At 38.4% G+C, this 21,618-nt stretch overlaps 3 protein-coding genes across 3 annotated transcripts in view; 2 read left to right on the forward strand and 1 right to left on the reverse strand.

The window, feature by feature from the left end:
• Window positions 1-65: 65 nt before the first annotated feature.
• On the forward strand, window positions 66-9,587 carry LOC140940915 (hydroxyacylglutathione hydrolase, mitochondrial-like). Its single transcript, XM_073389877.1, has 9 exons — window positions 66-167; window positions 2,542-2,729; window positions 3,753-3,817; window positions 5,196-5,313; window positions 6,222-6,318; window positions 6,689-6,792; window positions 7,519-7,620; window positions 7,716-7,795; window positions 9,278-9,587. Exons 1-9 carry the CDS (start codon window positions 71-73, stop codon window positions 9,372-9,374), a joined length of 948 nt encoding a protein of 315 aa, XP_073245978.1. The 5' UTR covers window positions 66-70; the 3' UTR covers window positions 9,375-9,587.
• A 2,038-nt stretch (window positions 9,588-11,625) lies between these two features.
• LOC140940125 (ubiquitin carboxyl-terminal hydrolase 1-like) lies at window positions 11,626-17,177 on the reverse strand. Its single transcript, XM_073389017.1, has 5 exons — window positions 16,737-17,177; window positions 15,764-15,816; window positions 15,112-15,239; window positions 14,280-14,834; window positions 11,626-13,461 (listed from the first exon to the last, which is right to left on the reverse strand). The coding sequence occupies exons 1-5, from the start codon at window positions 17,134-17,136 to the stop codon at window positions 12,579-12,581; spliced, it is 2,019 nt and encodes a 672-aa protein (XP_073245118.1). The 5' UTR covers window positions 17,137-17,177; the 3' UTR covers window positions 11,626-12,578.
• A 279-nt stretch (window positions 17,178-17,456) lies between these two features.
• LOC140940123 (DNA polymerase delta subunit 2-like) overlaps window positions 17,457-21,618 on the forward strand; it is a 10,247-nt gene continuing 6,085 nt past the window's right edge. Inside the window, exons 1-5 of the mRNA XM_073389016.1 lie at window positions 17,457-17,854; window positions 18,729-18,853; window positions 19,890-20,013; window positions 20,477-20,606; window positions 21,309-21,414. Of these exons, the coding sequence (XP_073245117.1) occupies window positions 17,608-17,854; window positions 18,729-18,853; window positions 19,890-20,013; window positions 20,477-20,606; window positions 21,309-21,414 (732 nt within the window). The 5' untranslated portion in view covers window positions 17,457-17,607. The remainder of the gene's footprint in view (window positions 17,855-18,728; window positions 18,854-19,889; window positions 20,014-20,476; window positions 20,607-21,308; window positions 21,415-21,618) is intronic.

The following is a 21,618-nucleotide window of genomic DNA, read 5'->3' on the forward strand; positions in this document are numbered from 1 at the left end:
ACAGGCACGCAGTCCGTGTGGTACTGGGACCCTCCGACACGATTTGTAGGCGACATTATGTGTAGCTTGCATGACGGGTACATCAATGTCGTGGTTGAGGTCAGTGTGGAGTGCAAGAAGAGGTATTTGTATCGCCTCGAAAGCTGTTAGAACGGCAACAGCTTTAGGTAAGTTTTGCTTAGTTCTCTGGTTTGTGGCCTATTTTGCTGAAATCGTCCCACAAAGTCGCGTGTTTGCTGATTACACTCAGCTCCTTGGCCCGGCCCTCCTACCCCGCAGGACGCGAACAATCGATGAAATCGATAATCGATGGCAATCGATAACAATCGATGACAATCGATATCAATTAATCGATTGATATTGATAATCGATGGACAATCGATGACGAAACTTTTTGTGATTATCGATTATCAAATATTATATCAATTGATAATGGATGGCAATCGATAACAATCGATGACAATCGATATCAATTAATCGATTGGTATTGATCATCGACGGACAATCGATGACGAAAATTTTTGTGATTATTCATCATCATCGATTATCAATATCAATCGATGGGAATCGATCAATTAACATAATAGATTGTTATCAAATATGCAATATCAATCGATTACCTATTCAGTCAAACATTGCAATGGAGTACTTTATTCGCCCACACGTTTTGCGCGAGTTAAAAATTCATAGAAACGTACTACAGATTTGTGTGTAAGAAAAACAAACCCCACTGTTATGCGTCAACGAAACAGCTGGAAAATTAGACGAGGTGTGAAATATTTTATGCGTGATGTAACGTTTGGAGCCAACAGTTTAGCTAAGTATTCGTAAAATATGTTCATTTTAATGCACACATTTTCTGTTATACGTGACATTTTATTTGTAACAACAACAATAATTTTAAAACTTAACTTAAAACGTCTATTGTTGGTTTTCACATGACGTCACTAAAATTCAAACTACAAAACTATCTATCCTACTGAGATTTTACTTTCATGTTGTATTAGAGCAGCTGAAAACAAATTTTCAAACAAATTTTCGCTTCAAAAAGGTTCTTGGTTTTTTAATAGAGTACGCTTGAATTTCTAAGCTTTTGCGTGACGCAGCATTTACATGACGGCGGAGAGAGCTGTCATTTAGGTTAAAAAAAAGTGACTTTTTTCAAGGTTAAAATAATGTACGATCTGCGTACACTCCCGCGATACCTGAAGATAGTAACGGAGACATGAATTTACAGTGCCAATCGATGGCAATTGATGAAGTTTGCGACCACCCAAGTGTGATTATCGATTGATCATCGATTGACCGATGCCAATCGATGCTAATCAACAGTAATTAATCGATTGTCATCGATTGATCGATTGATTTTCCGATCATTGATTTTCATTGATTGTTCACGTACCCCGGCATGCATGGCTGGCTAGAGCCCTTGAAGGAAGGACTGCGTATTTTATGCTTTTTTCAGTTTGATTATAGATACTTCCTGGAGAGTGCACTATGACAGGAGCCTACGCTAACTAAAGTCTACTACCTCTGATTCCCCAGCCCACCCCTCCCTCCACCCTGTAACTCACTATCCCCTGGGGAGGTACTCCAAATAGTTGCCACTCTGACCTTTGAACCCATAACCTACACCAGACCTAGCCTCCTTTACAGGCAACTCCTTTTATAATGAATACACTTATTCTCCCACCTGTTATCTAAAACAGAAAAGTGATACCTGTGGAGATCCTACCAGACCATGGGATGCATCTTGCAATCCTATTCTAGACTAAGCAACCAAAAATCCTTATTTTCAAGACTAACTATTAACTTAAGACTCTGATTCTTTGTACCACGTCAGAGATACCAGCCTCTGGAAATCTAAAATCTGGAGGCTCTTTCTTCTACATTACACCCTCCCCCCCCCGAATATCAATGACTAAATCCCCCCCCCATTAATCACAATTCGATGCAGTCCCTAATTGGCTTAGGACATTATATGAACATTACATGAGTTACAGACCATTGCAATTCGCTTTTATGATTGTTATTGTGAAATAACTCTTTTTCAGTGATGAAATACATGCGAAAATGACCAAGAAACCGAAGTTTGAATTTAAAAAAATTTGAATTTTGGGAGAAAATGGGATAAATTCCAGATTAGAGCACAGAAAAGCTCATAACTCAATTTTATGTGGGAGATTCGGTGACCCGTACGGGAGACCGGGAGATTATTGGTGTACGTAGGAGACTGCCAGATAATTCGAGAGAGTTGGCATGTATGCCACGAACGTAACAAAGCCAGCAAGACTTGACTCATAAGCAATATTTTTAAAAACCCTATCCTAGCTTAGTTTACATTCCGCAGGTCAAGCATGGTGACCTATGCTTAGACCTGTATTTTACTAAAATACAGTTCTAAGAGAGTGGCATTTATTTCATTGACCTGCACCAATGAACAACTCACCCTAAATAATGATAGAAGCTTTTGGTGTAATGTGACTTTTTTAACTCCCATGGTATCTTTACTTTCTTAACACTTGGTGTCTTTACTTATAGGAATTCTTGGACACATCAGTAAAAGAGGCCTTTCCTTACTTACTGAGAGTCATTCCACACCAATAAGCATTGCACATTCTGACATGAAGGTTCATGTACTTCCTGCACTTTCTGATAATTACATGTATCTTGTTGTTGATGAGGACACAAAAGAAGCTGCCATTGTTGATCCGGTAGAACCTAAAAAGGTATATTTTTATTTGTTTCTGAACACTCTGAAGTTTAAACAATTAATTAAGAAATTTCTTTCTCCTCAGTCAAACTACATGATCTCCATTTTTGGACTGATAGATCATTTAGGTCATTGATTATATGCACAGCAGCAGTAGTAACCAAAAAGAAGTTATCAAATGTGAACAGTGTAGACCGGCTTATAACCATTATAAATTAATATGAATGATTTGAAAACTTTATTTGTTCATAGTTTTTTATTGTTATTTAGCCAAAAGGCATTCTGTCTCTTTAAGTAATCATTATTTTGCTTATAAAGACATCTCATAACTACACTGTATATTGAATGACATTTCTATTAAAGAATTGTTTTGATGGCCCAAAATACAGGATGTATGTCAAACAGAAAAAGGGAATTATGGCTGTGATACTAGCTCTGACTAGCTTTGAAAGTTCTGAAAGTCACGACCCACAATACTATCAGATGTAGCACCCCTCTGCTACCACTACTTTCAGATAGCTACTTTCGAAGTGTCATTACTTTTGGATGGCTAAAACATGTACTCCACATGGATACTTCAAAAAATAAAATTGCAAAAAATGTGAAAGGAATACTTTTTGAAAAAAGGTAACGTATTTTAAGAGTTATGAATAGGAATGTCAAATAATCATTATTAGCAAACCTCGGATCAGTGTGGCATTTGTTCTGGATATCTATCATATCCATTATTTTTCTCAAAAAAGGGAAATTAGTTTTGAGGTCTCTACTTTGGAGGGTCATTTCGTGGAGATCCCTACTTTCAGGGTTTGCTAACACCTGCGACATTTCATTGCTGCTTTTGGAGGTTCGCTACTTTTGAGGGGTCGTTAATTTTGGAACTTTACTGTAATATTCCCTTCCCTGGGCATTCTCCCTGATTTCTTTCATTCCCTTGAAGTTTTTTGCATGAAGCCCTTTCATTGATGATAGAACTCAGGTTTCTCATTGCCTTCTCTTTAAAAAAAAAGTGGATTACTAATTCTGACACAGTTTTTTATAGGTCATTGCAGCTGTTAAGAAAGAAGGAGTTAAACTTACAACAGTATTGACCACCCATCATCATTGGTAAGTGCTAACATCATGTATGGCATTGTATTGTTATAACTAGCTTTCCATACAGACATTCTATTCTGCAATGAGCCGAAAGAACACTTGCATAGGAGTCAGCACCGATTAGTATCCCATTAATGTTCACTTGAAAACTGAGTGGTAGTTTTTTGGTGTTGTGGACATTTAAAATCACCAATAATTTGATATACAGTTGAACCTCTCTACAATGGCCACCTTGGGGACAGAACGAAAGTGGCCATTGTAGAGAAGTTGAAGCAAGAGTGAATGTATGGACTGTCCACCAAAAAAATGGCCATTGTAGAGAGGTGGCCTTTACAGGGCTGTCAACTCTCCCGGATAATCCAGGAGACTCCAGATTTTGGACCGTATCTCCCAGACTCAAGATTAGAGTCTGAAATATTAATCTCAAGGATAATCGCCGAAGTTTGCCATTTCTTGTAGACTTGACTTTCCTTAAATAAAATTTCAAATACTTTGCGTTGTTTGAGCTATTTAACTGTTAACATCAAACGTTTTCTCAAAAAACTCTGGTATGCCATTGTAATATAAGCAATAATGTGATTGGTGGGAAGTAAACCAATCAGGTCAAATGTTACAATGCCAACAACCTCTCTTTTGCACGTTTTGTGTCATCGCAAATTCGTAATGATCGGAGTCAACAAGTATTTTTTTGCATAAACGATGTCATGTGCTGAACATTATGACGTCATCTATCATCCCTTCCCTATCAATTCTCAATATTTAAAGACATCGGGTGTTGACAGTTCTGCCTTTAGTGGAGGTTCGACTGTAATGCTAAAGATAGTAAAGACACAGAACAATACTCATACCACAATACCAAAGTGAACCAACAATGGATTCCCCAACATCATGAAACCCCACACTGAGTTCAACAGGTACAGATATTATTTCTCAACAGTAAGTCATCATAATTTTATATCTTCAACTCCAGCTCAAATTTGATTCAAACACAAGGACTGTACACGCATGCACAGTGCAAGCGATAACATATTTGTGCTGATGAAAACATGTTTCTCATGATGAAAAGTGACCTAGTCACCATGCACTGACTGGAGATGGTGAATATTAATTTTCTAAAATGGCCTTTATGGTTTTTGGTTGATGATGTTGGATTCCTCTCCATTCAGTATTTCCTACTTTGATCTCAAGAATAAAGTTCTTTTGGCTTTATAATAAATCCTTTACTGGCTGGATATTCACCTTGTTCTTATCTCTTGTTTTGTATTTCTATTTATCTTGACTTTGGCCAACATCCAGCTCGCCATCTTGACCTTATGCTTGGTCTCTAACACATACCTATTTTAGTTGTTATGAAAGTGTTAATTTTTTCCCTAATGTTTAATGTGTGTAGGGATCATGCAGGTGGTAATGAGGAGCTAGCTGGGCTTGTGAAGGGACTGACGGTGTGTGGTGGTGATGATAGAATTGGGGCACTTAACCAGAAAGTTGGTCATGGAGACCAGTTGAAGGTACGGTTACTTTCCTTCTCCAATGATACATTCCTCTAGTAGGATGCACCCGTTGAACTGTTTCTTGTCAGGCCCATGTAGAAAACATACTTCCACATTGAAATTGCTTGCAGTTGGAGTTTCATTAGACGCTGGGACCCGGTTACCGGCACAAGTGTTTTCTAATCACAGTACCCCATTATAAGTGGAAAAGCTGACTCTTAAACCACTTTTCCAACTCGCCCCACTTCCTCCACCATGGGCAGCAAGTAGTTTAACCTTTTGACTCTGCTTATCTAGTTTTTTAGTCATGGTATAATGTCAAGTCAATGTAACGTTTTATTCTATGAACAAACTTCTCTAAGGGGGATCAGCCAGGGTTTGGGGGTTTACAGTGTTTTTAATACACAAGTGGTTTAACAGTGTTCTTACCAGACTGTGGCATTGCCACCCTTTTTCGGGAAATGGTGCACTATAATTAGCCCAGGGGGTTCCAAGGGTGCAAAGAAGGAAAACAAAAACAAAACAAAAATTGTGACCCACTTTTCTCCCTCATGACCCCCTTTTAGCTTCTTTATGGGTCCTGTGGACCCTACGTGTATGAAATCCTTGTCAGAACACTGTTTTTTTAGTGATTATTATGGTAGTCTTATCTCAGTTTTTGCACAAAAGTAGAATTGTTGGACACCTGGATTGTTTCAGAGATTCTGAGCTCCCTCCCTTTTTTAGGGGCAGATGGTGGGGGGGAGGAGATGGGGTATGCGGAGGGTCAGGGCAGATTCATTATTATTATCATTTAATTATTATTTATTGAGTTCCTGACTCATGATCAGTGAGTCTTAACCTACCTTAAAGTAGTAGGTATTCATTTTTTTTCTAATTAAGTAGACGTGACTTAACTCAATGTCTCTTGGTAACTTCCCTTTCAGATTGGAAATCTTAATGTCAAGTGTTTATTCACTCCATGCCATACAAGTGGTCATATTTGCTATGTGGTTAATGGGAAACCAAATGCTGTGTTCACTGGTAGGCCTAGATATTTTCATTTATCCCAAAAAGAATTTTCCTTGCTTGAATACCTATAGTTGCAAATGAGATATTTATGTCCCGAAATGCACACTTTAGGATGGAAATTTAACATTTTCCAGGCAATGTGGGGAAACATCTTGAAAATTATCTTTTTCCCTTCTTATTCTTGGAAAACTCCGCATTCATCCACCTAATTATATGGATAAATGTGGCAAAGACTAGAATTTGTTGAAGACATGACGACTTGTTACCTTTGTTTAAAATCCTGGGTACAGAACTCAGTTCCCTTAAATTTGTAGACAACTGTTATCAGGTGACTTATAATACATAGAGTTTTCTCTACAGACTCTACCCTTTTACCTTTCAGGTGACACTCTATTTGTTGCTGGGTGTGGTAAATTTTTTGAAGGTCGTCCACCTGAAATGTACAAAGCTCTGATTGAAATCCTAGGAAAATTGCCACAAGATACTGTAAGTATACCATGTTATCTGCCTATGTGTACAGTGTACATGTAGAGGATCATGTTTGCCACATAGTTACGTAAAAGGTGACCATAACATCCCAGATGTGGTAATATGGCATTATCACTCTAAACTGGTAGCCTAGCCAATTTTTGTGGGTGACTGTTGGTCTAACCTTAAAAACAGCTAAGGGTAATTCACCTGTACCCTTACAAGGAAATGGTGTTAGTATACATGCAGAGCAGATCATCACAGTTTTACGCCTGAGTCGCATGTGGAGGTTGGGTGCCTAGGAACCTGGGGGCTGGAGCTGCCGACCCCTAACCCAGGTAGCAAGAACACCCCAAATGCCTGCCCTACCTGCAACCTATACTAGCCACTAGCCTGTGTACAGCCGCCCCTTCCCACCGGCTGTACACAGGCTACCTAGCCACAAGCCTCACTCGTCACAAGTAAATTTCAGTGACTTTTTGATCAAGGAAAAGGAATTTTAGTTCGAGTCAGCAGGGAATTTGAGTTATCCGAGTTTGAGTTAACCGAGTAAAAATGACTGGAAAGTAGGGTGAAATCCAAGGGAAATTGGACTTAGTTTGAGTTAGCGGAGAGTTCGAGTTATTAGGCTTCTTATCATAGCAGTCTCCTTGGTTAACTGACTTACAGTATGCTTTATTTTTATTTTGAGGAAACATTTAGCAAAACAACTAATGGTAGCTATGTATTTTGGCTCTTTGGCAGCTTGTTTATTGTGGTCATGAGTATACTGAAAACAATCTGAAGTATGCAGTTCATGTTGAACCAGATAATGCTGAAATTCACAAAGCAATTGAGTGGGCAAAGGTAAGATATGCCTCTAGTCTCTAAGTCGTAATAAATAGACATACTAAATTTAACTAACTAAACTGAATTCTGTGGTTTGCAAATGTATTTTGCAGAACAAACGGAAATCAAATGTGCCAACAGTACCATCTACCATTGGAGATGAGTTTAAGTTTAATCCTTTCATGAGAGTCCAGTAAGTAATATGGACATTTTAGTGTTAATAATAATACATTCTGCTAATAATGATAATGATAACAATATCATTAGTCTTTGTCCTATGGTCATGATAACATGAGCTTTTTATATTTCTTTGAGAATGAAGAAGGAAAGAAAGAAATTACTGTTACCTAAATTGCTTCAAGGCTGTTTCTGCACTAACTTTCCTCCATAAGGGGTTAAAAAGGCCGTAAATGTATTTACAAGTTTTAACAAGATGCCAAAAGCTTTTAATTAATTTTGTAAAACACGTTTAAATATACTGTATTTTTAGATTAAGCACCCACCTTCAATAAGTGCCCATCCTGTAGGGAGAAAAAGTTAATAAGTGCCCAGCCTAAAATAAGTTCCCACTACCTTCCCCTACCCCCCCCCCCCCCAAAAAAAAAAAAAAAAAATGAAGTGGACAGGAAAAGTTTTGATTATTATATTTCTTTGCTGCCCTATCTGCTTCTCGTCGACTGACCCATTTTCAGACGTTACCTTGTGAGATATCTTCGATAGTTTGCTTATTGATCATTTATACTAACAAATAAATTGACCATGTACAGTACTAGTGTATGTCGATGTAAAATTATCAAGAGATCAGTCATGGGTGAATCTTTTGTTTATTGTCTCGCAAGGCTTGATCCTTGATTCGGTTCTTAATAACTTGTTCTTGATTCTCGATAGAAATTGAGAATTGAGTTGAGAGTCTAGACTCGCAATGGAATGTCAACTTGCTTTTGAATAGGACTGTACCACTAAGAGATTCCCCAAAGACCGACTTCTTACTCTTTTTTTTAACAAACTTTCAATGAACAGTTAAAATGCTGCTCTGGCACACCTTCACGTTTTGTTATTATTTACTGTTTTGTTGGACACTTAACTCACTACTTGTGCAAACCTCAAATAAGCGCCCACTCTCCAGGACCAACAATTAATAAGTACCCAGGTCGCCTAATTGAATAAATGCAGTAATCTTCAATAAGTAACTTGCTGAAGTATGGTCATGGAATAATATTTAGGGATTATACAAATTTACTCAGTTATAAAAATAAGCTGTTTCTTAATATTGTGACAACGCACATACCGTAAAATTCCAAAAATAAGCCCCTCCATGTATAAGTCCCTCCAAATATAAGCCCCCCAAAGCGGTAACACAAAAAACCCTCCCTTAAATCACCCCTCCAAATATAAACCCCCCGGGGGCTTGTACTTGGAAAATTTCCCTCAAATACCATGTAAAACAAAGCAAAAACAGTAAACTTACTTCCAACTATAAGGCTAGCCCAATCGATTTTGAAACACAAGTTTCCCTCCATAGATAAGCCCCTCCAAAAATAAGCCCCTGAAAAGGGGCCTTTGAGAAATATAAGCCTCGGGGCTTATATTCAGAATTTTACGGTATTCTATTGTTTTTAGGGAGCACACCCTAAAAGAGATCTAACTTTTTGTGATAATTATTATTGTTTTGTAGGGAGGAGGGTGTTAAGAGGTATGCAGGAAAATCAGATCCAGTTGATGTTATGGGACATCTTAGGCATGATAAGGACACATTTAAAGCAAAACACTGAGCTTTTACATGCAATGTTACACTTAATTATAAGCTGTTAGTTAGTTTTAGAAATTGAGTATCAGTAATGGACAAAGTGCAGCTATGCCTATAATTTATTTTAACTTAACTGTATGAATAGTTTGTCCATTATGGTGCTGATATTGCCTCACTAGGAGATCTGTATTTAAACTTCCTCAATATAGACATTAGGGAGCCGACAAATACAAAAACGTCATTTAAAAAGTATGTTCACGCTGCTTCAAACTTTATCGTGTTTATTCCATCGCATTCAATTCTTTCAGCAAATAGTGGCAAATTTTTGTGGACTTGAATTTTAAAGGAGTGTATCAAACTTCAGAAAAAGAAAAAGAAAATTGCTGTCTTGTGTTCATGTCCTCCTCAAAATGTGAAAATAGGAAGTTTCACATTGTAGTTGTGCAGTGACAGCAAAGAAATGTACAAAAAAGCATGATGCACCTGCAAAGCTATTGTTTTGCCAATCTAAACCTATTGCTTTTTTGCCGTTCTCGTTTCGGTCGTCATTGGTTAAGCTCCCTATTGAAGAGACACCAAAGGTCCGTATTCAAGAAGTGGCCACATTTTAGGGGACCAGTAATATTGAAATGTCTACTATAGGGTGGTCTTAGTGGTGTCACAGATCTACAAAAAGGCTAAATTATTGCAGGTGACAAGAGGAGCCCGCAATCCCTATCCCAAGGTTTTTATTACGCATACGTCGCATGTATGTAGCCAGCATTTGTTGGAATTTCACTAAGAATGAATGGAATGCACAGAACGCAGTTTGATCACACGCATTTTGACCTTCTACCCCTCTTAATCTGATCACGTGTGTTTTGACCATTTGTCACCAGAAACCTATGCAAAGCACTGCGTTGGAGCAAAAGCATTTGACCTTGGATCGTTTTCGCCCGCGCTTCATAAATTTTGGTTATTACTAGTTTTAACCTTTTGTAGCTTCAAAATGTTATAGCCTGTTCTAGAGAATCTCTGCCGTACGATAATTTTAGATAAAGGTGCCTACAAATCACGCCACAATAGAGCAACACGTATCTATGTTGGTAATTTGGGTAATTACACCCCTTTAGACTGCAAGCTCTCTCTTATCTTCCTCAAAAGTTACTGAGGTAACACACCCAACGCACAGAAGAACTCGTCTTGTCCTTATCCCTTTTGGCAGAGCACAATTGTTTCTTTATGCACTCACTGTGGATAAACACTCAATGGATTTTAGAGAAAAGGTGGACTGTAAGCAGTATAGTACCTCCTGGAATTTGCCAGTAACTGAAAGAATCTAATCTGAAAAGTCTTTAGGTGTATAGTGAGCAACATAGTAATAATTAGTGCATTTTAGAAGATAGGAATGAACGTGGCACTTATATCAAAATTGCATCTTACAAAGTAATTATATTATCAATCAATCCCTTGCTAAATAATTGTAAATAAAGACATGTTCCTAGAACTGGAAATGTCTGGAAATCTGTAACCTAGCTGTTAAGAGATAAAGTTTTAGTCCAAAGGGAATAAAATTAATGATGTGCAGTTATGAGTCCTGCCTGACTCATGGAAATCTTGCTCTTTTAAAGCTTCTTTGAAATAAAAACCACAAACAGAGTTTTCGTTTAACTTTAATGATAAATTTCTACTTTAAGCAAAAAATTTTGGGTCAGGGAAGAGGTAGGTGGACAGTTTCCCAGAATCTTAAACTGGTCTATATGGTCTCAAATTCCGCGATCCGCTCCTTTAAATACATATACCCTAGGTCTGCATCATGTCAATTACTGTTCCAATGTGCCCTCATGGAGGGTTTCATATAGTACAAACACTTTGTGAGACTTAAATGTGTTATGCAATTCCAGGTTTGACTACTCTTCCAGGCTCTCAGTCAGTTAAGATGCAGGCATAAGTGAGAGACAGCCCTCCGATCCTTCCTCTCCCTTTTTTTTGGCACTTGGTTTTCTATTTGCTGAATGCCAGTAACTGAGAGCCTAGAACAACCTAGGTTTATGAAAAGTTTCAAGTAATGCTGATACAACTGTGAAAGTTTAGAACCCAGGAGTCACTTCAAAAGTAGGTTGAGTTTGATCATCCGGGTGAACGTAGTCCTGAATAGGACTGTTGTTGTTGACAGTGACTAACGTTTCGACAACCTATGCGGTAGTCATCTTCCTATTCAGGACTACGTTCACCCGAACATACTTTTGGAATGCTGATACAGTTAACTATCCTTACACACAAACAATGTACTACCTCTCAAATAAAATATAGCTTTAATACTATCAAACTTTATAAAATTTATGCGTAAGTCACAAAAAATAATAAAAATAATTATAATGAAGAATTTTTAATTTCACAGGCAAACGTAGTAGTGGTATGTTTGCAGAGAGGTTTGATGGGGTGATAAGCATGGGTGACAAGTAAAAAATCATTTACCAACTCTTAATTTTTTCTAAGGATTTGTACTCACTAATAGTGCAGTGGATTCTTCCATGTGACTACCACATAAGAACCTCTGCAAAGGCCAGAAATATTGATATTTTACAAATTTATCAAGTATTACTTATGATAGCTGCTTTGCTTGTTTTCATATTTGTTTCAAGTGTAGTAGCGATCATGTTAATCCTCTGTGCCAACGCAACGACACAAGCCTAACCTTGTCAAGATTATCATAACCTTTAAATAAATATGGAAAGCACTAAGATCCTGGGACTGGATTCAGGAAGAATTCTTAGAATAAGAAATATCGAAGGTATTATTCCTTAACAATAGCCAATTGTTATTAAAACAGTGGCCGGGATGCAGGAGTGTAGCTAGGCTGTTGTCCTTTGGCTTAAATTTACCTGGATTTGGCAAGCAGCCTTCTGGTCACATAGAGAACATTGTCCAGACCAGTGCTTTACAGAAACACTTTGTTTACTCTGTTTTACAAAACTTCTCTTACTTACAAACTGTCTTGATTAGGATCATGGAAGTTATAGGTTGTAGCTGTAGATGTTCACTTTTTGGGTTCATTTTTCTCCAACAAGAATACTCAATGAGGAAGAAGGCCAGGGCAATGTTCTGTGAATAAATTCATGGTTTCATTAAAAAAGTACAGGTAACTGAAATAGGGAGAAGAATTCACTCAAACGCACATGGTGGTGAATTCCTCTGTAATGCCTTTTCCATGTTAAAAGGTCATAGAGAATGTGTTGAATGTAACAATTTACTGTTCAGCTAATTTGTAAAATAGCAAGTATGGCGAAGTGAATGATGACTCAGCTGAAGACAGCATCGCTGTTAAATCTGATTCCTCTAATATCATGACTTCAGCATCATCAAAGTGAATCCATTGAGATTTCTCAAGTTGTAAACTCTGTTCAACGGAATTTGATGATTCCTTAATGGAAACAGTGTTCTGAAATGTATTATCTTGTTTATTCTCTTGAAAGTTTAGCTGCCGAATTGCACTTCTGTTGGATTTTGCACCTCGATACCCAAAACTCTGGATTTTCTTTAAGCTGTGGGTTGGTGTAATATGATGTGCTTGTTTCTTGCCACCTGCTGGTAAATCAACATTTTGATCCAGCTGTTCATTGGTTTCTTTTCCAGGGTGCTTTCTTGATCTCTGAAAGTATCTTGAGATCCCAGACATACATGTTGTTGTACCTTTCCCTGCAGGACTCTCCAAAGCATTGATGTCATTTTCAGGATTTGTCATTTCCATGTTTTCCATTAATTTGCTGTCACTAGCCAAAGTGTCACAACCATCTGAAGTTCTATTGACTTCACTTGCAGGCATCTGACTCCAGTCAAACTCCCCAGAAGATACCATGTTTCTATGTACATGTCCATCTTTAACATGGTGCTTGTTGTCAGGATGGATGGGCTGCCCTTTGTTGTTATTTACATCGGCATTTGTGGGTGTGGTTACCTTAACGTAAGCCTGGTAATGTCCACTACATGAGGTCATACCACTGTGCATCACAATGCCAAATAAATGATACATTGGATTGGTGATTGAACAAGTCTTTGAAAACCATTCCTTGACTGACAGCTCCATGGGTGTCTCAAGGTTTGAAGTGATCTTGGAGACCATTCCAGAAAATCTGCCAATTTAAAATATACACATCACTCATGTTTCCCCTTACTAATCTCTCAATGATTATACTGATTTGTGTCGAAGTGAATCATTGATCAGGGTAAAGTTATTGATGTATTGCACCATTGGTCAATGGAAGGACAAGAAACAGGTGCCACGCGTACTCTTGTGAATCCACAAGAAAGATGTTAATCAATCAGAGGCATAAGTGGTTCAGAAGAAAAAATCTGAGTGTTTGCAATAAGAGTCGAACCTATGGCCTTTTGTTTACTAGTCCAAATGCTCTACCACTAAACTACTGGGGACTAGTGGGAGGTAAGAACACTAAACCACTGTAAATGCCTTTCGGGGCCCTGGGTTTAATTTGCAGCTGGTGCAGCTACAGTACAGGTGTGACTGATGGTGTTAGTATGAGGGTTTGAGTTTCATGACATTTAAGTCAGTCACACCTGTGCACCTGCAAATTAAACCCTCCAATTTTTGGGCCTGTTCCAGGTGTATGTATAGTAAGGATGGTGCAAAAAGGAGAGGGGTAACTTCCTGCAACCTCTCTTCTCCGCCTGATGTGCAACTTCTATTAAATGCTGTTCTCTAAGTCCCAGAAGCGATCATTACTATCATTCTCTTTAATTTCTAATAAATGTGTAATTGATTAAAATCAGCCTCTGCAGGCAGGTTATGAGAATTGGGAACATGATCATAAGATCTATACATTTTCACAACTTCTCTCTAATTCTTCTCTCCAAAAAAAGACTTGTGTGGGTGCAAGAAAGGTGCTTCTTTTTTTTGGACCTCAGGAAAGAAAAGGGTGCACAAAATCCTTACCCTGAAAGTGCGTTTGCAGTAAACCTCTTGAGGTGGATTGTGAGTATTCTTGGCAGCTTATCAAAGCTCGTTGAAATCTCAGCTTCAGTAAGAGTAAGGCAGTTTTCACAGAAATACTTGTTCTCTCCACTCAAATGTTCTACTGTTGCAAACTGCGACAGGGCCCAAGCTAAGCTCTGTGTGTCTCGGCCTTTCTTGGGTGTTGGTGAGAAAGCCTTCAGATCGCGCACTTTAGGCTCATCTTGAACTGGCACACTGATGTCTAGAAAGCTCTCAAAACGTTTCTTTGCATCTTCACAAGTCATACACTTGGTCTGGTGTAGAAGGCATCCTTGAAATAAATCTTCAAAACTACTATGGCATTGGTTTGTGTTGTTGGTGCAGGAGTTCGCAGAAGGAGAATTTTTCACGTGCCTATCACCAATGCACATTTTTCGTGGATCTTCTCTCTTCTTTTTTATTTCTGTTTCTGTGTCTTGAAGATCTACTAGCAAACTGCACAGGAATTCTTGTGCATCATGTTGGAGATTGTCTTCAAACAATGGGTTTTTACCCCTATGTGTAAAAGAAAGGAAAATTTTTAAAAATTTTATGGCAACTTTTTAATGTGTTTGATGAGACAATAGCCATGTGACTGTGTGATTAATGGAGGTGTCAAACAAAAATCAGCTGATAGTCAACACGAACATTATCGGCACATTTGTGGTGTGTCATTTACGTTGTAAGTATAATGGTGTTACTTTGTAACTGTGTTAAGTAAACATGTATAATGAATTTCAAAAAACAACCAATTTTCACTACCAATAACCATGATACATGTATAAGCATCTACCTGAAGGTTTGCATGAAATCCAAAGGTTTTGCAGCAAGAACTAAAGTGTTTCTCCTTTGAACAAGATGTTCACAGTTCTCTTTATTGTCATTGTAGTCCTGTTCAAGCTCTTCCATCTGACTGAAAAGCTAGAAGGAAAAAGGATGCACTATTTAGTATATAAGTGATACATTCAAGTCAAAAATAGGCTAATACCCACCACTGAAATTGAAATTTGCTCCAAAAGCCACATGTAGATGGGTTACTAACTCAAACTCAGTTAAAAGGCATCAACAAAACCTGGATCTGCCCGGATCAGATACACTCCCTGTAATTCCTTAAACTTTTGTCACTACAAAAAAAACTCCAACTCGTTTTTTATCTCAAAAACAAACTTCGCACAAAAATCCGCAAGTAACAAAGGCAATTCAAGGCAGTTTGTAAAATTTTAAAAAAATGTTACAGAAAACAGTGATACGTGTAGTAAGACAAAAGATTAGGATTAAGGTTAGGGAAAAAAGGTTACAGATAGGCCCATTAAAAGGATTGATCTGACCTGGTTCAATCCAAGTTTTGCAAATGGTCCTCCCTTGAGTTTGAGTGGGAATCCATAAAATAAGGCTAATCCTGTGACTGCTTAGCCTTACTAGTTGTAAGTGTTATTTTTTCTTACCTCTCTTAGTTCACAAACAACATGTTTTTGATCACAACAATTTTCCGAATCCTCTGAACCCTGGCAAAAATAAAGACAAAATTACAGCATCATTGGTGTTAGATCCTAGTTTAAACCACTCAATATGGTATACATGTATTAAGCTATGTACATTAATGGAACGAAAAAAAGACATGCAAAACTATACAAAAAAAATTAGATAAGCTGCAGATATGCTAGCATTTCATACACAGTTAGACAAAATGTGGCAGCAGTTGGAGAAATACCAGTGATGACAATGATAATGTTAATAGTGTTAACAGCAATAACAATAAAATATTATCATTGGCACAATAGGCATTCACCATGGTGTAAGGTTAACTCTGACAAAAAGCCAAATTGCCTAGACTTTCTAAATGTCCTTTTTTTCCTGGCTGGTTATGCCATTTTAAAGTTCTTTTTGTACCCATTTGGCGCAAAATTCACTGGTCAAAACTTCCACCGGTGACATTTTGACAATTAACCAATAGGAGAGTGAGTGATATTTGATGCCACTGCCGACACAGCATAAGCCAATAATTTTTCCCACATAAATTTATAGTGTGATTCAAATCCATTCAGGCAAAACAAGTTGACCTCACGACTTGCTCAGTCATTGTGGGACTTCATTGGAGCTCACATTTAAGAACTAATGAGAGGTCAACTTGTGGCAAGTCTACAAATTGCCCACCTCCTCACACAACCTTCTGCTAAGTGCCCCCCCCCTTCCCCTACAGTGAGACCACTTTACATCACCACCCCACCCTCCCATCCATAATTGTGGTGTATCTACCCTTAACGGAAACTTAGAGGGAAGAGGATGGAGATTTATCTTAAAGAGTAACACGTACGAATAATGTATTGAATTACACCCACGTCCCCTTACGCACTCAAACTTCACTTTCCATCGCAAATAAGCCTAATCTTGTAATGCAACACTGAACCTAAGCTCCACTACTTACGTTTTCTTTCCCGTCTGTTCTCGTGTCGAATGATTTCCCCTCTGTCGCACAATAGTTTTTTTCTTTGACAAGTGAATCGAGTTCATCAACAGACTCTAATATTCCCGGGCAATGCCGCAAAACTTGCACAACAGCGTTTGCGTAGCAAATATTTCCATGATTCCTTAATCCTGCATAAGGTGGTGGTGGCTTTGGGGGCTCACATGTCTCATCGTCACTCGCATTTTGGGCTGTTGGAGGGCTGAAGATAGGATACAACTTCTCTCTCTTGTCAGGATCGCTTTCGCTCGAAGCTTTCTTTTTGCTTTTGAGCTTTAACGAGAATCTTGTTTTCTTACGTGGTGGGCTCATGGGACTCGACGGCGGTGAAGCTGACCTAGAAACTGATGGCATCTTGTCGCATTTGAATCGCGATTCTTTGACGAAAATTAAAACACTTTTAGTTTAGAAGAAGCTCCAACAAACATGGTTCATTTCCGCGCCATTTTTTTCTGAACTCATTCGTGTCCAGTCCCACAGAGCAAACGAGCAGGAGAGGAACTAGGAATAGAATTATGTTTCAGATCCTTTTTCCACCTTTTCTCTTTTTATTTTTGAGGAAAATTCTTCTAGGAATGTCACCGGAAAATCAAGCTAGTTTGAAAGAATAATAGGGTTGTTTCGGCAACTCAAACACTGACAAAGTAATACATCCATTGTAGTGTTCAGCGAACCTTACGTTTTCCAATCAGCGGCGTCTCCCATAAATTTGGCGCGAAAAGTTATCCGGGAAAAAGGAAAATGGCGACGGCTAGTTCGCTGGTCAAATGTTATTGAGTCGTCTTTTAGCCTACACCTTGGGGTAACAGAATCATTTTAAAGAACATGTTCAGTGCAGAGGAGCTGGATGTAAAGACTACCCAGCTCAAAGCCCAAGGGCTGCTCTCTGAACCTTCAAATCACGAGGAGGAAGAAGTAGAGAGAATTGAAAGAGCGACTTGTTCTTATTCATATGAATCTGAACGGTTTTTATTGAAGGAGAGGAGCTTTTCAAGGCAGTATGCTCAGATTTATGCAGTACGTATTATGGCAATGAGGAAGAAGTTGGCTGCAGCCGCCAGGAGAAAATGGGGTTTGTGTAACATTCTCTTTGTATCATATATAAAATATTTAAGCCTTCATTGTTTTAATCATAAATGACCGGACTGTCACATCGATTGCGTTGAGAAGAGAAGGTTGTATTTAATTTAAGATTATCTTGTTTTTCACGGTTGCTGCTTACAAGCTGTAGTACTTAGCCGCAGCTGATGTACAAAAGGGTTAATTTTTCGCTTTCAGGTTGGTTGGGGGGGGGGGGGGGAGGCGAGGGGAGGGGGGTAGTGGGATACCAATACTGGGACCCGATTTCTTTGTCCTGAAATACCAAACTGCAAAATTACTGGTACCTTATACCAAAATTTATATTCTAACGCAGAATACAGTAGTGTATACCTGAAAATTTGGCAACAAAGTACAATTCAGTTGAACTGCCATGTGCGACCACCTCTCGTTAGCAGCCACCTTCCATAGGCGACCACCTATCCATAACACTTAAGTTTTCCCAGTCAAAGCTTTACAGTTGAAACCTCTCAGAAACAACCACCTCCTGTAAGCGCCCACTACCACATATCATGGCTGACTTTCCATAATTTTCCTCTGTTTTTCACCTCTTGTAAGCAACCACTTGACAGATGGTCTGATCTCTATGTTCGCTGTTTGTACTATGCCACTTCATATATAAGAAGAACTTTAAGCAACAACATGGAACTACTCATATTGCAACTTAGTAATTGCATGAAATAAGGATGTGTGTGGACCTTTTCTTGAAAGAGACGCCCTGTGTTTCGATTCTTGCAAATGACCACTTCCTGTAAGTGCCCTTATGGGAGGTTCAACTGTATATACTCAATGGCCCTGTGTAGCTAAGGGTGAAAAGTTTGATTTCCATTTTATGCAATCCAATTTAGGTAACAGGTTTGAAATAAAGAAGAAACTGGCTGAGGTCAAGGGAAATGAGAAATGTGTCCTGATAGGAACTCTGTTCAAGAAAATGGAACTCAAGCCTTGTATATTAAAGGAGATAAGCGAAGAGGTGCCTAGTTTAAAGAAGTGCTATGTTTAAGAAGTAGATAATGACTGATTTCAAAAACGAGACAGTCTGAAAAATATTGGATGAAAGTGTTGGTATTGGCTCTGTGCCTTTGTTTGTCATATGCCACATACACTTTCCACATTGTTTCAAGATCAGGTTTCAGAATTTGACTACATTTACACTGGTGGACAACTGCTTTTCAACTTTTTTTTTTTCGCTGCCTTACCAAAATTTTGCCTGTCCTGTTTTAAAAAGCAAATACACAATGAAGTGGAAATACAGTAACATGTAATAAAAATGTACTATTTGTCCTTGCCGAATATCTTTCAATCCATTGAAGCAAATTTAATCCAAGGAAAATTATTTTCCCACTTTAGCAGAATTTTTTTTCTACTCCAGATGTGCTATCATACTTTATTAAAACACCAACTGAATGGTTTTGACAAACTTTCCGCGAAGACAGACAGTTATGATAAGGATAAAAACAACATTGTCACAAATGGATGGTTGCTCTTTCTTGGCAACATCCTTCCCAGGTTCCTGTCCTACTCGTCCTCCAGGGGAGGAGTTGGATAAGGCTCTAGGAATGAGATTGCTTTCTCGGGATTGTTTTGCAATAGTGGTGCTTTGCCAGAAGAGCAGAAAAATTGAGTTACACACAAGTCATGTTTAGGGACTGGGAGATCTTTTTACATAGTCTCAATGGAAGGATATCACTGAACATGGGTTGCTTATCATACAGTTGAGAAAGGACAAGTTTTGTATTCAATGTTCTCTTTATTCTCTTTGTAGGGAGTTTCAATATATATTCATTGCTATTTAAAACAGGTTATCACTGATGTACACCCTAAGCACTAGGAAATTCCCTGTACAACTGGAAGATAGTTGCCTAGTAAAAAGGCAACTGGGCTGAAAATGTTCCTTTTTCTTGAAAAATATCACCTGCCCCAGGAAATCAGTTACTGTGGATTCACCCAGAAGTTTAAAATGACTTCTTATTTTCAATAATTTAAGTTTATTTCATGGTTCTTAACAGCATAACCTGATGCCTCAACCATCCAGAGTAAAATATGCAGATGACAGTGATGAACTTGTGATTGAGGATGAATCAGAGAGGGTGGCTCTTACTGGTAACATTCCAGTCGGGACGTCAGTAACAGGTGACTCAACTTAAAATAATTCAATATCTAATCCTCCTGTTAATGATATCAATACTTGATTTGCTGAATTTATATTACATTCATTTGTTGTGTTTTGCTGTGGAAAGGAAAGAAACTGGGGTTTTGACCCCATGGACTAGTACCACCCTTTGGAACCTTACGAAGTAGGTTTAAATCATGTAAAGGCTGTATGTTGAAATAGTGGTGTAATTATCGTGAAATGATGGGATGATTGATTGGTAAAACTGGGCTTATCGATTGTGGTAATTTTGTCCCTGTTACATATGACAGTGAGTTTGCAATCCCAGCAACAAAGGAAAAAAATTATTTGAACCAAGATTTAAAATGAATCACGGCATTATGGAATGATAAGCAATGGAAAAGAATAAAATTAAAACCTTTATGACTTTCTCTTCCAGTTTGTTCTTACAGTATTGAATGTTTTTTTTTTTGTCATCTTTAGGAACTATAGTAGCTCTCTGTGGTCATACAACTGAAAGTGGCAAATTCCATGTTGATGAGTACTGCTTTAGTGGTCTTCCATACCAAACTTCACCCAACTTTGATCAGTGTTTAACCAACGGTGAAGACAGGTGAAATGGCATCAGTCACTGTGATATTGATTAATGTGATGTTTCTCATTCAGCCAGGCTTCTTCAAGTTGTTTTTGCATGAAAAAAAATTAGAAATGTGGACAAGACACCCAAGACACTTTTTCCTCAATAGATGAAAGATAGGCACTACTGACTAGTACTGGTGGCGGTGTGTAGGCAATGGTCACTCCCAGTGATCTGTTATGTCCCTAGTAGTGTGGTCCAGGGTGGTTTCACATCCCACAAGATTCAGATCTGTGAAGTGTTTGAGACTGGGTGTGCAGTTTTTTATCCCTTACCAAGAATTCTAAAAATTTAGAGATGTTTGCGCGATGGCGCAAGGGGGGGGGGGATCCAGGGATTTTGATTGGAGGGGTGCATACTTGTGCTCTCCCTTAGAATTTAATTTTACAGCTTGTTTACAGATTATCATTACCACCTGTCACAAGCAGAGCTATCTAACATGCAACCCTTCAATGCCAGTGCTTTCAGTTTGTGAATTTTATGAATATTTGTAGTCTGATGAGTGTGTTAAGGGTTTATGGATCCTCCCCTTGGTTCTGTCACTATGGCAATACAATCTTCTCAGTTATTCTAAGATCCTAAGTATTGGTCCAGCCAGAAAACAGGCCTGGGCATACCACTCCAAAAGACAGGCACCTGAACTAACTGAGCTAACTAATTTTTCTCATCATTTGTCAGGTATGTGGCACTCATATCTGGTCTTGGCTTTGGCTCTGAAAGCCAGGATATGCTCAGCCTACAGATGTTCTCTGATCTGGTGACAGGAGAGCTTGGGAGTGTTCAGGTAAGATTCTTCTGTTTTACCTAATTTTGCTAACACTTGCCCAGTCCAAGCCCAAGTTGTTCAAAAGGTGGATAGTGGTTTTGGTAACTTTTATCCACTGATTATAACTTTTATTAGTGATTAATAGCACCAGTTCATAGCAATAGTAATTCCTAGAAATTGTTACTGAAAGTGTTACTCAATCAACTACAGAGCATCTGTGCC

This window comes from Porites lutea, chromosome 6 (genome assembly GCF_958299795.1).
Source record: "Porites lutea chromosome 6, jaPorLute2.1, whole genome shotgun sequence".
Taxonomy (NCBI): Eukaryota; Metazoa; Cnidaria; class Anthozoa; order Scleractinia; family Poritidae; genus Porites; species Porites lutea.

Coding starts and splice junctions, on each gene's coding strand:
- LOC140940915 (XM_073389877.1), top strand. CDS start 71: ATGACGGGTACATCAATGTCGTGGTTGAGGTCAGTGTGGAGTGCAAGA. Junction 5,314..6,221: donor GTCATGGAGACCAGTTGAAG/GTACGGTTACTT, acceptor CTTCCCTTTCAG/ATTGGAAATCTTAATGTCAA. Junction 6,319..6,688: donor ACCAAATGCTGTGTTCACTG/GTAGGCCTAGAT, acceptor TTTACCTTTCAG/GTGACACTCTATTTGTTGCT.
- LOC140940125 (XM_073389017.1), bottom strand. CDS start 17,136: ATGCCATCAGTTTCTAGGTCAGCTTCACCGCCGTCGAGTCCCATGAGC. Junction 15,817..16,736: donor CGGGAAAGAAAACGTAAGTA/GTGGAGCTTAGG, acceptor GCCAGGGTTCAG/AGGATTCGGAAAATTGTTGT. Junction 13,462..14,279: donor ACTGCAAACGCACTTTCAGG/GTAAGGATTTTG, acceptor TTAAATTGGCAG/ATTTTCTGGAATGGTCTCCA.